Source organism: Physeter macrocephalus, chromosome 6 (assembly GCF_002837175.3).
Source record: "Physeter macrocephalus isolate SW-GA chromosome 6, ASM283717v5, whole genome shotgun sequence".
Classification (NCBI taxonomy): Eukaryota; Metazoa; Chordata; class Mammalia; order Artiodactyla; family Physeteridae; genus Physeter; species Physeter macrocephalus.
In genome coordinates, this window is record NC_041219.1 from 98871050 (window position 1) to 98885267 (window position 14218).

A 14218-nucleotide genomic window follows, 5' to 3' on the forward strand; every position below is an offset into this window, starting at 1 on the left:
GCCAATGAGGGGCCTGAGAGGGAGGAGCTTGGGGCTGCTTGGTGCAGCTTGAGCTTCTGAGGGAATCATCCCCAGTACACGCAGTGGCGTCTGAGCTGTGCTGCATGACACAGAACAAAATCTTAAAAAATAAAAACAAAAAACAGAAGAGGAGAAACGCTGCAGAGTATGGAACGCTATAGAACTTTATGAAACATTTGCTTGGGATTCCCGGGGAACATGATCTTTTAAAACCAATTCTTTCTGAAGCCGGTTTGGGTAACTGGGAAAATGATACATATGCTAAATGCAGCAGCTGATCGAGTGAAATGGACCAGATCGAGGACTGCTAAAAGGGCTGCCTGCGTGGTGGCTGCAGCATATGCTCTGAAAACCCTCTGTCCCATCATTGGCAAGCGTTTAAAGCAATCTGGCCACTGGAAGAAAAAAGAAGCTTACCCGGCTGCAGAGAACAGAGAAATACTGCATTGCACCGAGGCCACTTGTAAAAAACCTTCGCCTGGAGTGAATGCAGATTTTTTCAAACAGCTACTAGAACTTCGGAAAATTCTCTTCCCAAAACTTGTGACCACTGAGACAGGATGGCTCTGCCTCCACTCGGTAGCTCTAATCTCAAGAACCTTTCTGTCTATCTATGTAGCTGGTTTGGATGGAAAAATCGTGAAAAGCATTGTGGAAAAGAAGCCTCGGACATTCATCATCAAATTAATCAAGTGGCTTATGATTGCCATCCCTGCCACCTTTGTCAACAGTGCAATAAGGTACCTAGAGGGCAAATTGGCCTTGGCCTTCAGAACTCGCCTAGTCGACCATGCCTATGAAACCTATTTTACAAATCAGACTTATTATAAGGTGATCAATATGGATGGGAGGCTGGCAAACCCTGACCAGTCTCTTACTGAGGATATTATGATGTTCTCTCAGTCTGTGGCTCACTTGTATTCCAATCTGACCAAACCTATTTTAGATGTAATCCTGACTTCCTATACGCTCATCGAGACTGTTACATCCAGAGGAGCAAGCCCAATTGGGCCCACCCTTTTAGCAGGGCTTGTGGTATATGCCACTGCTAAAGTGTTAAAAGCCTGCTCTCCCAAATTTGGTAAATTGGTGGCTGAAGAAGCTCATAGGAAAGGCTATTTGCGGTATGTGCACTCCAGAATTATAGCCAATGTTGAAGAAATTGCCTTCTACAGAGGACATAAGGTAAGAAAGAAATTAAGGTGACGGGTGAAATGTGAGACTGTTCAAGCTGCCACTGCAGTGCTAGATACCATCTGTTGTACTGTTGATGGACCCACTTCTTTAAGGTTTTAGATTCTTATGACATTCAAACCTGTATTAAAATATATGCTTCATTACCCTTTTTAAATCACAAGCTGTTAAAGAATTATATATAGAGTGCAAACTTTTCTAAAGTTTCATGAAAATAACATTTTCAGCATTCTAAAAAATTCTACTTAGTCTCAGTTATCCAAATATGCTCAGAATTATCTCTAAAGCATTTTCTTAAAACTGAAATCCTAAGTAGATGGTCCTAGAACATTGAAGAAAATATATGTTTAGAAACTAAGTAAACATACTTCCACTGAGATGGAAAATTTAGGATGATATTGTTTGTTTGTTTGTTTTTCAAGAGAAAAAAAAAAGTGCTTTCATATGAAAGACAGGTGTGACAATTTTGCATGCCTGGTCCATGATGGAGTTCCTCAGTTCTAAGAAGTGCAGGAGAGTGGCTTACAAATGGCATTTCCATCACTCTTAATGTTCAGTACCATATTTTGACACAAATAAAAAAAGGTAGTGAAATGAAATTTTGTCTAGCTTAGAGGGAAAAGCTAAGATTAGAGATGAAGAGGAAAAAAGGAGTTCCGGAATGTTATTTTTAAATATTAAAGATTTTCAACCTTAAGCAGTTAACCTGATTACATAAACTTGCAGTACATTAAAGACTTTTTAAGGTGATGCATCTGAAATCTTAATACAAATGACTTGGCAAATGAAATAGTAAGTTATTCTAAAGTTGAAATGGTATTATAATTAAAAAGAATTATTTAATTTTGAAACATCATCAATAACAACAAAAAAAGAAATTTTATAGTAGTACCAATCTGAAGAAGAAAATTTAAAGCAAATTTAGGACTTTTATTCCCACTTGAAAATTGGCTTAATATGTTGTAGTAATCATATTTATGTCATTCTTGAATCACTGAGCTCAGTGATATAAATTATAGCATGTTGTAGGCTTCTTGCATTTAAGACAAAACCTAGTAAATTGAGTTAGTTCAAAAGTGGAGTCTACACATATACATGTCATGTGTTTATTTTCAGATATTTTTGCTGTAATAAAAAAGGATAAGTTTCTAACTGTTTATTCATGTCTTATGGAATATCATTTAATTTTAACATCTTATACATATAAATTTGAAAACATAAGTATAAATCACTTGTATATATTTATATTTAACATTATATTTATTGAATATCAGACATTTAAAAAATAATACAGGTGTGATTACAACTAAATAATGACTAATTCTGACACTAATCTGTATTTATTGGTTGTTAGAATCACAGATAATAGTATACGAAGTAAAACAAAATAATATGTAATTATCTTTAAAGAAAGTTCTCAAACATACGTTATTTATTTTTATAGTTCATACTAGGTTAATTCTTATCTTTTTTTCTCTCCATAGGTAGAAATGAAGCAACTCCAGAAGAGTTACAAAGCTTTAGCAAATCAGATGAACCTCATTTTATCCAAACGTTTGTGGTACATCATGATAGAGCAGTTCTTGATGAAGTATGTTTGGAGCAGCAGTGGATTAATTATGGTGGCTCTACCTATTATCACTGCAACTGGCTTTGCAGATGGTGGTAATGGCATTTATGCTTAATATTAAATATATGTTTCTGATTATTTCTCTTTAAGGTGTCACTGCTGGAGTTATGTCAGGGAATTGTGTAGCCATCATTCTATAGTCCTTAATGGTCAGAAACAATGGCAGACTTTGCAACATCCAGTAATAAGACCAGCAATGTGAAAGAAGTGACTCAAAAGACCTTTCCAGTTCTGTGATATTTCAGAAACCTCTGATGTAGTGTTTTGGGGAGTTGATCTTAAGCAATTTTAATTATACTGCCTAATATAGAATGATTCTCTAGTTTACAATTCAACTCAACACAAATTAATACCTTCAAAAGGAGTATAATAGAAAGTCTTCCCATGTGTTGTAAATTTCAGTTCTGCACATAGCATGCATTTAGTCTATAAATATTCTATAACTAGATCTGCCCTGATTTATGATTTGAATAGTTGGTTGACTACATTAGACAACTAATAATACTGTTTCAGGGAGAGCTTCATGCCATGGAACAAGGTCTCCTCTACTTGTAGGTAATATAGAAAACGTCCTATTTGGTGGTATTGTGGAGATAGGGATTGTCAAGTTTCAGGGGTCTAATTCTATCCTACCACTGTCCCAGTGGTTTTTTTTAATCAACATTTTTCATCCTTTGGAACAACTAAGAAAGATAAAGGCAAGGAGGACAATATTAAAATGTTATGTAATACTTGAGATGGGAGTTTGGGTCTTAATTGGCAGGACAGAGGGGGATTAATTAAAGAAGCAGCATTTTCCTCTCTTTTTCCAAAGTAAAATATTCCCCCTCCTCTTTCAAAACCACTTGACCAAAATTGGTCTTAGTGTTGAAGGAGCTAGACAAAAACATAGGCTTTGTAGTGAGACAGAGCTTTGCTCAACTCTGCTTTCCCTCTTTCTGTCTGTGTCCTTTAGTCATGTTAATTAAACTGTCTAAACCTCAGTTTCCTCATCTGTAAAATGAGAATCAGAAAGCCTACTTCAGAGTGGGGTGGTGAGGATTTAGTAGAATAATGTATCAAGAGCGTGTATCAAGAACATTGACATGGTGACAATTATTGCCTAGAAAACAAAAGGCAACACTAAGAAAAATGTAACAGAATTCACACTATTTTACAGTTATTTTTGGTGTAGAATTAAGTATTAATAGTTATTTGTTTGAAGTCATCCAATAAAAACAAGTAAAAAATTACCATATGCTTTAATATTTTAAAACAGTGCTTTAATGCTTTACCAATTCTCACAAAAACACCTGTCAAATTTGAGTCATTCTGAACCTAAAATTGTTCATTTTGGTAAAGTAGGATTTGTCAATCCCTTGTGGTAAGTGCTATACATATACCAAATGTACTCTGCAACTCACCTGTCTAATAGTGTGTTTAGACCACTAGGAAAACTGAATTTTATCTTTTATTTAATGTTTTCAAAATTCGTTTAAATCATTTTAAAAAGCTTCTATTGAAAAAGGCATTGTTAGTATTTTTAGATTTAATCCTTTCATAATGAAATAAAATAAATTGCTTTTTCAAAAGAGTATTAGGGAAAAAAAAAGACAAAAATGTATGGTCTTAAGATTAGTTTTACTAAGAAATTTAACAAAATTGTCAGATATTCATAGTGAATATCTATCCATCAGTTTATGTATATTTTAAAAGTTTCATGTATAATGTATATTAGAAACTACCCCAATGACAAAATTATGGTGTAGTATAGTCTGAAGACAGGGAGCTTGATTCCTCCAGCTCTGTTTTTCTTTCTGAAGATGGCTTTCACTATTGGGGATCGTTTGTGTTTGCATAGAAATTGTGAAATTTTTTGTTCTAGTTCTGTGAAAAATGCCACTGGTAATTTGATAGGGATTGCATTGAATCTGTAGGTTGCTTTGGGTAGTATAGTCATTTTCACAATATTGATTCTTCCAATCCAAGAACATGATATATCTCTCCATCTGTTAGTGTCATCTTTTTTGTTTAACACCTTTATTAGAGTATAATTGCTTTACAATGGTGTGTTAGTTTCTGCTTTATAACAAAGTGAATCAGGTATACATATACATGTATCCCCATATCTCCTCCCTCTTGTGTCTACCTCCCACCCTCCTTATCCCACCCCTCTAGATGGTCACAAATCACCGAACTGATCTCCGTGTGCTATGCGGCTGCTTCCCACTAGCTATTTTACATTTGGTAGTGTATATATGTCCACTTTTATTTGTTTCATCAGTGTTTTATAGTTTATTGAGTACAGGTCTTTACCTCCTTAGGTAGGTTTATTCCTAGGTATTTTATTCTTTTTGTTGCAATAGTGAATGGGATTTTTCCTTAACTTCTCTTTCTGATCTTTCGTTGTTAGTGTATAGGAATGCAAGAGATTTCTGTGTGTTAATTTTGTATACTGCTACTTTACTAAATTCATTGATTAGCTCTAGTAGTTTTCTGGTGGCATCTTTAGGATTCTCTATGTATAGTATCATGTCATCTGCAAACAGTGACAGTTTTACTTCTTCTTTTCCAATTTGTATTCCTTGTATTTCTTTTTCTTTTCTGATTGCCATGGCCAGGACTTCCAAAACAATGTTGAATAATAGTGGCAAGAGTGGACATCCTTGCCTTGTTCCTGATCTTAGAGGAAATGCTTTCAGTTTTTCACCATTGAGAATGATGTTTGCAGTGGGTTTGTCATATATGGGCTTTATTATGTTGAGGTAGGTTCCCTCTATGCCCACTTTCTGGAGAGTTTTTATCAAAAATGGGTGTTGAATTATGTAAAAAGCTTTTTCTGTATCTATTGAGATGATCATACTGGTTTTATTCTTCAATTTGTTAATATGGTGTATCACATTGACTAATTTGTGTATATTTAAGAATCTTTGCATTCCTGGGATAAATCCCACTTGATCATGGTGTATGATCCTTTTAATGTGTTTTTATATTCTGTTTACTATTATTTGGTTGAGGATTTTTGCATCTATATTCATCAGTGATATTGGTCTGTAATTTTCTTTTTTTGTAGTATCTCTGTCTGGTTTTGGTATCAGGGTGATGGTAGCCTCATAGAATGAGTTTGGGAGTGTTCCTTCCTCTGCAATTTTTGGAAGAGTTTGAGAAGGATGGCTGTTAGCTGTTCTCTAAATGTTTGATAGAATTCACATTTGAAGCCATCTGGTCCTGGACTTTTGTTTGTTGGAAGATTTGTAATCATAGTTTCATTACTTTTGATTGGTCTGTTCATATTTTCTCTTACTTCCTGGTTCAGTCTTGGAAGGTTATACCTTTCTAGGAATTTGTCCATTTCTTCCAGGTTGTCCATTTTATTGGCATAGAGTTTCTTGTAGTAGTCTCTTATGATGCTTTGTATTTCTGCGGTGTTCATTGTAACTTCTCCTTTTTCATTTCTAATTTTATTGATTTGAGTCCTCTCACTCTTTTTCTTGAAGAGTCTGGCTAAAGATTTATCAAGTGTGTTTATCTTCTCAAAGAACCAGCTTTTTAATTGATCTTTGCTATTGTTTTCTTTGTTTCGATTTCATATATTTCTGATCTGATCTTTATAATTTCTTTCCTTCTACTAACTTGGGGTTTTGTTTGTTCTTTCTCTAATTCCTTTAGGTGTAAAGTTGATTGTTTATTTGAGATTTTTCTTGTTTCCCGAGGTAGGCTTGTATAGCTATAAACTTCCCTCTTAGAACTGCTTTTGCTGCATCCCATAGGTTTTGGATAGTTGTATTTCCATTGTATTTTGTCTCTAGGTAGTTTTTGATTTCCTCTTTGATTTCTTCAGTGATCTCTTTATCATTTAATAACATATTGTTTTGCCTCCATGTGTTTGTGTTTTTTATGGTTTTTTCCCTGTAATTCATTTCTAATCTCATAGCATTGTGGTCAGAAAAGATGCTTGATATGATTTCAGATTTCTTAGATTTACCAAGGTTTGATCTGTGACCCAAAGTGTGATCTATCCTTGGGAATGTTCTGTGTGCACTTGAAAAGAAAGTGTAATCTGCTGTTTTCGGATGGAATGTCCTATAAATATCAATTAAAGCTATCTGGTCTATTGTGTCATTTAAAGCTTGTGTTTCCTTATTAATTTTCTGTATGGATGATCTGTCCATTGGTGTAAGTAAGGTGTTAATGTCCCCCACTATTATTGTGTTACTGTTGATTTCCTCTATTATAGCCACTAGCATTTGCCTTATGTATTGAGGTGCTCCTATTTTGGGTGCATATATATTAATAATTGTTTTTTCTTCTTCTTGGATTGATCACTTGATCATTATGTAGTGTCCTTCCTTGTCTCTTGTAACACTCTTTAATTTATAGTCTGTTTTATCTGATATGAGCATAGGTACCCGAACTTTCTTTTGATTACTATTTGCATGGAATATCTTTTTCCATCCCCTCACTTTCCATCTGTATGTGTCCCTAGGTCTGAAGTGGGTCTCTTGTAGACAGCATATATATGGGTCTTGTTTTTGTATCCATTCAGTGAGCCTGTGTCTTTTGGTTGGAACTTTTAATCCATTCTCATTTAAGGTAATTATCGATATGTATCTTCCTATTAGCATTTTCTTAATTATTTTTGGTTTGTTTTTGTAGGTCCTTTTCTCCTCTTGTGTTTTCTGCTTAGAGAAGTTCCTTTAGCATTTGTTGTAGAGCTGGTTTGGTGGTACTGAATTCTCTTAGCTTTTGCTTGTCTGTAAAGCTTTTGCTTGTCTGTAAAGCTTTTGCTTTCTCTGTCAAATCTGAATGAGATCCTTGTCGGATATAGTAGTCTTGGTTGTAGGTTCTTCCCTTTCATTCTTTATATCATGCTACTCCCTCTGGCTTGTAGAGTTTCTGCTGAGAAGTCAGCTGTTAACCTTATGGGAGTTCCCTTGTATGTTAGTTGTCATTTTTCCCTTGTTGCTTTTAATAATTTTTCTTGCCCTTTAATTTTTTTCAATTTGCTGACTATGTGTTCAGCATGTTTCTCCTTGGGTTTATCCTGACTGAGACTCTCTGTGCTTCCTGTACTCGGGTAGCTATTTGCTTTCCCATGTTAGGGAAGTTTTCAACTATAATCTCTTCAAATATTTTCTCAGGTCCTTTCTCTCTCTCTTCTCCTTCTGGGACCCCTATAATGCGAATGTTGTTGCGTTTAATGTTGTCCCAGAGGTCTCTTAGGCTGTCTTCATTTCTTTTCATTCTTTTTTCCTTATTCTGTTCCATGGTAGTGAATTCCACCATTCTGTCTTCCAGGTCACTTATCTGTTCTTCTGCCTCAGTTATTCTGCTATTGATTCCTTCTAGTGTATTTTTCATTTCAGTTATTGTACTAGTCATCTCTGTTTGTTTGTTCTTTATTTCTTCTAGGTCTTTGTTCTTTAAATCTTCTGGGTCTTTGTTAAACATTTCTTGTATCTTCTCAATCTTTGCCTCCATTCTTTTTCCAAGGTCCTGGATCATCTTCACTGTCATTATTCTGAATTCTTTTTCTGGTAGGTTGCCTATCTCCACTTCATTTATTTGTTTTCCTGGGGTTTTATCGTGTTCTTTCATCTGGCACATAGTCCTCTGCCTTTTCATTTTGTCTGTCTTTCTGTGAATGTGTTTTTTGTTTCACAAGCTGCAGTATTGTAATTCTTTTTGCCTCTGATCAGTTTTATTTCTTCTTAACAGAGGCTATCAGTGAAAGCTATTATTCACACCCCTTTTAACCCAAATTCATAAAATCTCATAATTATTTTAGATCATCAGCCAGATTCTCTGAGCCAGAACTATTCTTAGCACTTTAACTGATACAGCAGTCACTCTTTTGGCAGCTTGCTGAGAATCCTTTGTTAATTTTTTGTGGCTATCTAAATTTTATTACACATTTAAATGTGTTTAAGAATATCTGCATTCTGTTCCCAGCCTATTTAGCCATTCAGGTCTTTCTCGCATCACTTATACTAACACTCAAAGCCTTTCTTTTTTCATTCTTCAAGGAAACAGACTAACTTCAAGGGAACTAAAGATAGTTCTTTAGAGCAGTACTTAACTCTCGAGCTAGGAGGTCCCCATGAACTCATAGTTTTTCTGATACTCAAGTAAAATCAGTGCTTAACACCAACCCATACTGTAACTTGACCAGTTTATTATTCAATTGGCATTGCTTGAAATTTCCCGTCTTTGAGACATTGCTTATGTTGTACTTGTGATCTTTTAAAATTGTATGCCGTCTTCAAGGCCTCACTCCCAGTCTACTCCTCCATGAAGCATTTCTTGTCTCTTGCAGAAAGAAATTATTTTTGCATCCTTCAAATGTGTCATATTAACTCTCCTCATAGGCTGCCCTGCATTGTTATTTGGGAACTTGTCTTCTTTCTCTTGTCAAACTGTAAGCTTCCTAAGGAAAGAATCTGAAAATTACATTTAATCCTTGCATATCCTGTAACACCTTGCCTAATTTCTTGTAAATCCTGCTGTTCAATAAATATCTGCTGAGTGAATTTTACCTTATATTATGCGTGGATCCCTTTCAAACTCAGCTGAGCTGTCTATAAGCAAGTAAAAGTGAAAGTATCCAGTAGTTTTAACAGGGCACATGTTAAATATTTGCATGTCATGGAGAAAAAAAAAAACCCTTTTCACTGAGATAAAGCCAAGCAACATAAATAGCAAAGTGGGCCCATGGCTATTTATATTATTCTAATTTCTTCATTAATTTACAGCTTTCAATTTAGAATTTTGGTGATAGTCCATAGAAAGACCGGATAGAGAATCAAATTGATGCCAAGATTAAAGTAATGACCTGGAGAGAATAACTTTAAAGAATAATACTAAATGGAGTAGATATGCAATAATAACAATAACACTTAGAGAAAATAATAACACCTAACATTTAAGAGCAATTATTATAAACTATGGATTAGGCTAACACTTTGTTTGTATTTCCCCTTTAAATCTCACAACAACCCTCTGAGATAGAATTGTTTGAGATAGTACTATTATTTCCCTCATTTACACATGAGAAAGTAGCATGGAGAAGATTAGTGGCTTGCTTTACTAACCTTACTACTTGCCAATAAGTAGTAGATTCTGGACTCTAACCTAGTCTGACTTCTGGCTTTTAACCATAATTCTGCATTGACAGTAATTTAGGATATTTATCTATCGATCCATCCATCCATTCAGTACACATTAAGGAGTACTGTGTTCTAGACACTCTGGGGAGTACTAGGAATAATGAATAAAATACAGTCATGCCCCTTAAAGAACTTATAGTCCACTGGAAAAGCCAGACAAGGGTTTCCAGGGAAACCTGTACTAAAGAGTTAACTCTTTAAGAAAGAGCTTGGCAAAAAAGAAAGTGTATTAAAGTCAGAAAATATTATATATGCAAATACCAGAGAATAAGCAGAATATTGCATGGTTGGGGTGTTCCTAAACTGTAGGGTGAAAGTTGAAACAGGTAGAGCTAGATTATGAGGGTGAGCTACTTTGCATTTCTATTAAAGAAATCACACTAGAAATATTTGCAGATTCTAGCTAATGGTATTTTATTGACTGAATCAGTAGTATTTTATTACCTAGCTCTAATAAGGACAGGACGTTGACTTTGGTAAGGTTTGAAAGAATGCTAAATGAAAATAGTCTTAATTCCTATAGATTTAATTCTTCTAACTTTCCTTCTAGAAAAATAATAAGACAAAGGAAGATTTAAATAAAATCTGGTACAAACACTATTTTTTAAATAATTCATTAATTCCTAGGAAATTGCTGATACTAATGAAAAATTTTCATACGGTTGTTTTAGTCACAGTCTCATAGTACAAAAAAAACATTTAGTTACTTAAAAAATTCAACAGTTTTGTAATTTGCTTTTAGATCTAGAGGATGATGGAAAGCAAGCTATGGTTAGTGAGCGGACAGAAGCGTTTACCACTGCTCGAAATTTATTGGCCTCTGGAGCTGATGCTATTGAAAGGATTATGTCTTCATACAAAGAGGTACTTGCATTTCTTGTTATCAATTTCTTGTTATCAATTTGATTAAAATAAGATATATGAAAATCAAGCATGTAAATGTAAATTACCACATATGTTTATTATTTTGGAAACATCTTTTCTCTACCAAAAATTGCTGAGTATAATCAAGATAAAGGACAACAACTTCCAAATCTATTGCTGCTAATACCTTTCAATTTTTATGCTCTCAATTGTCAACTCCTTTTTCTGTCTATAGTATGACATATTTGCTCTTAAACTTTACTAAAAGGCCCTTTGGTATGGATTTTGGAGCCAGAGTGCCTAAATCTAAATTCTTGCTCCAGTATTTACAAATAATGTGAACTTGACCTGTTTGTGTCTGTTTCTTCATCTGTAAAATGAGGATAATGATAGTGATGACTTTGTAGAGTTGTTGTGATAGTAAGCACTTTAATAAGTGTTAGCCAATAATATTACTTATATACCTTGCAAACTTTTACTTATACTTCAGGACAAGTCAAGCCTTACCAACCACGTATAAAAAACCCTTTGTGATTCCACTTTCTTTCTGACTTCCCTGCAGAGTCTGGGTCTTCCTTCTCTGTGTTCATAGTACATCTGGTGCTTTACCACATTATAATTATCTATCTTTTGCATAAGATCCTGAGTGGAAAGCAGGAACTATCTTATTCATCTTTACATTCCTAATATCTATTTTAATGCTTGGAATATTTTATATGGTCAGTAAATATTTGCTGAGAGAATGGTAATAAGACCTACAGATAGCACAGGGTTAAAATTAAAAATCACTTTATTCAATTCAGATATTAAATAATATTCCCATGGACAGTCATTCTCACTATTAATTACTCTTGTGGCTTTTGTATCAATATAAATTGCCAGAGCATCATTATAAATTTAACTACCTATTAAATTATCCTTGAATAAATTATATAAGATAGTTGCAAAGTCTGTGATTTGCTGACAAAACTTTTCAATCTCATTTAACAACTGATTTATTGAATTGGGTTTTTTTAAAAAAGGTAAAACCAGTTGTTTAGGGCCACAAAGCAAGACAACTCAATTAAAACTTTTTTTTCAAATAGTAATTTTGATAATCTGGAGACACAGTTTTGGAGATAACTTTTTCAGCTAATAAATTACTTATTATTAAAATTAAATGAAAAATCAAAATTTTATATATCTCACATTCAAACACTTTGCTATCTAAGTCACAGAGAGAATATCAGTTCTTTTTTCTAGATTGTCTCCAACACAAGAAATTATTGCATTTTGTTTCATTTTGCCTGTATGTACATTGAATCATAGAACTTTTACTTCTAAAGAATCTTATTACTCCTGTGAAAGCTCATGAAAGCATCATGGATTCTCCACTAGCTCTAGAGGGAACAAGGTTTCTTTTTAGACAAACCCCCTTGTCTTATATCCCAAAGTAATTTGTCCACAGTCACATTCTCTTTTTTTTTTTTTTTGACACACTTTGCCCATTCATCCCTGCATCCTGGTCTACTAACTCAATGCCTCCTGCCTTTCTTTAATTGACCTCCACATTTGTTTTGGATTTTTTTATTGCAACTATATTTACTTAGGTTTCTTGTGGATGCATATTTTGTTAATCCTTAGTTCTGTTTTCCTCTACTTGGGAACTCAAGAGATTCTTCTAGATAACAGTTTAGAAATTATCCTATATAATAGCTATAACATTAATGTATAGAAATGAAATACTAATCTAATTATAGACCTCTCACACAGTAGAGACATGTGGTAGAAGGCTTTTAACAATAATACTTGCTTATTCAGTGTTTAAGTTTTGCGCACACAAAAATCTTACACAATGTTGGTAATGTATTAGTCCATAGTTTATTGTTTAAGAGACATTTATTAGTGACATGCCTTGCTTATTGATACCAATTTCCTACTAAACAGTTCTGTAAGGGAATGGTTTTTGTTGCTTCCTTTTCACTGAGAAAGATGGTCTTGACAGGACATGAGTAACCTTTCAGATGACTCACCTTGATAACAAGATGTTCTTTTAATAGAAAAGCAGCAGAGATTCAACCTAAATTGGACAACTGGCAGAATAGGAGCAAGATACCAGTCTATTGAGCCTTTTGAACTAAAGCAGAGATTTACCTCATCTTATAATCTCATCTAGAAAAAAAGTCATATTTAATATTTTTCTTTGGGCATATAAATCATGTTTGGCTTGAAAAGAAGCTGAATTTTGTGGGATTTGGACTGAAAAGGATTTAAAACTTTTCACTTAGCTCACACCCAATATTGGTATCCACTAGCAGGGGTATTTTCTCTGGCCAAACTTAGGAATTTTGACAATCAGTTTGACTCAGAAATGTCATTTCATAATAAGAAAAATATGCATTTTTCTTCTATTTAAAATCTTCCATTTTTAATTGAAAAAAGATATCAAAATAAAGAATCATTATTTCACTGAATGGATTTAAGCTTTTCACAAAACTTCTAATTTCAGGAAATCAAATTTTCATGCAAACAGGGGCCAAATCAGAAAATTGATTGAAAGATTTTTAAGTCTCACTAATATTCTGGAGTCTTTACATTTCACTTTGAACCCTGACTTGAATTAATAATTTTTATGTGCTTTTTAATTCCAATCAAACTTAAGCTGTCGACTTGCTATGCTGCTTTCTTGGTAAGTTTTTTAGTGTTACTGGTTTTAGTTATCAGATGTACTATCTACTTTTCATGTATAATAAAATAAGATCTTTAACATTAAATCAAGAAGCTTATATGATTACATATTTGTTTAAAAGTCTGTCTTGAGTATACTATTTTATCTCCCTATGTTGGTTTTAGATAACTGAATTAGCAGGCTATACTGCTCGAGTATACAACATGTTTTGGGTCTTTGATGAAGTAAAAAGAGGCATTTATAAGAGAACTGCTGTCTTGCAAGAGTCTGAAAACCATAGCAAGAGTGGAGCTAACGTAGAATTACCCCTCAGTGAGACACTGGAAATCAAAGGTATTAAACTCAAATGTTTTTATATTTTTTCTATATTTAAATGTTTATCAACAGAACCAAAGTTTTTTAGAAGATATCTTTGAACAGATGTAAGGAACCAACATTTAGTTATTTAAACAGTTATTCCTAAAGTTAGTGTTGCATTTTGAGTAGTAGTGACTAATATTACCCTAAAAAATATTATGCTACTTTTGTTTAGGACAAAATGTCTAGAATTATTTTTAGAAACTGCACATACGGCAGAATGAATTGTTTGCATTTAAAATTCAAATAACAGAATTAGAGCTAATGTCATACTGTTCTCCATCATTCTAGCATTTGGTTTGGTTATTATAGTTTTAAAAATTATAGTTTTCTATGTCT

At 33.7% G+C, this 14218-nt stretch overlaps 1 protein-coding gene across 3 annotated transcripts in view; it reads left to right on the forward strand.

Moving 5' to 3' along the window:
• Positions 1 to 270: 270 nt before the first annotated feature.
• Positions 271 to 14218, forward strand: part of ABCD2 (ATP binding cassette subfamily D member 2) — a 72179-nt gene continuing 58231 nt past the window's right edge. For 2 of the 3 annotated variants that reach the window (XM_007111356.1, XM_055085165.1), the window contains exons 1-4: positions 271 to 1206; positions 2700 to 2880; positions 10739 to 10854; positions 13687 to 13855. In XM_007111356.1, coding sequence (XP_007111418.1) covers positions 271 to 1206; positions 2700 to 2880; positions 10739 to 10854; positions 13687 to 13855 — 1402 coding nt within the window. Of the gene's footprint in view, positions 1207 to 2699; positions 2881 to 10732; positions 10855 to 13686; positions 13856 to 14218 lie in introns of all 3 variants that reach the window. The other variant, XM_007111355.1, reaches the window with a different exon arrangement.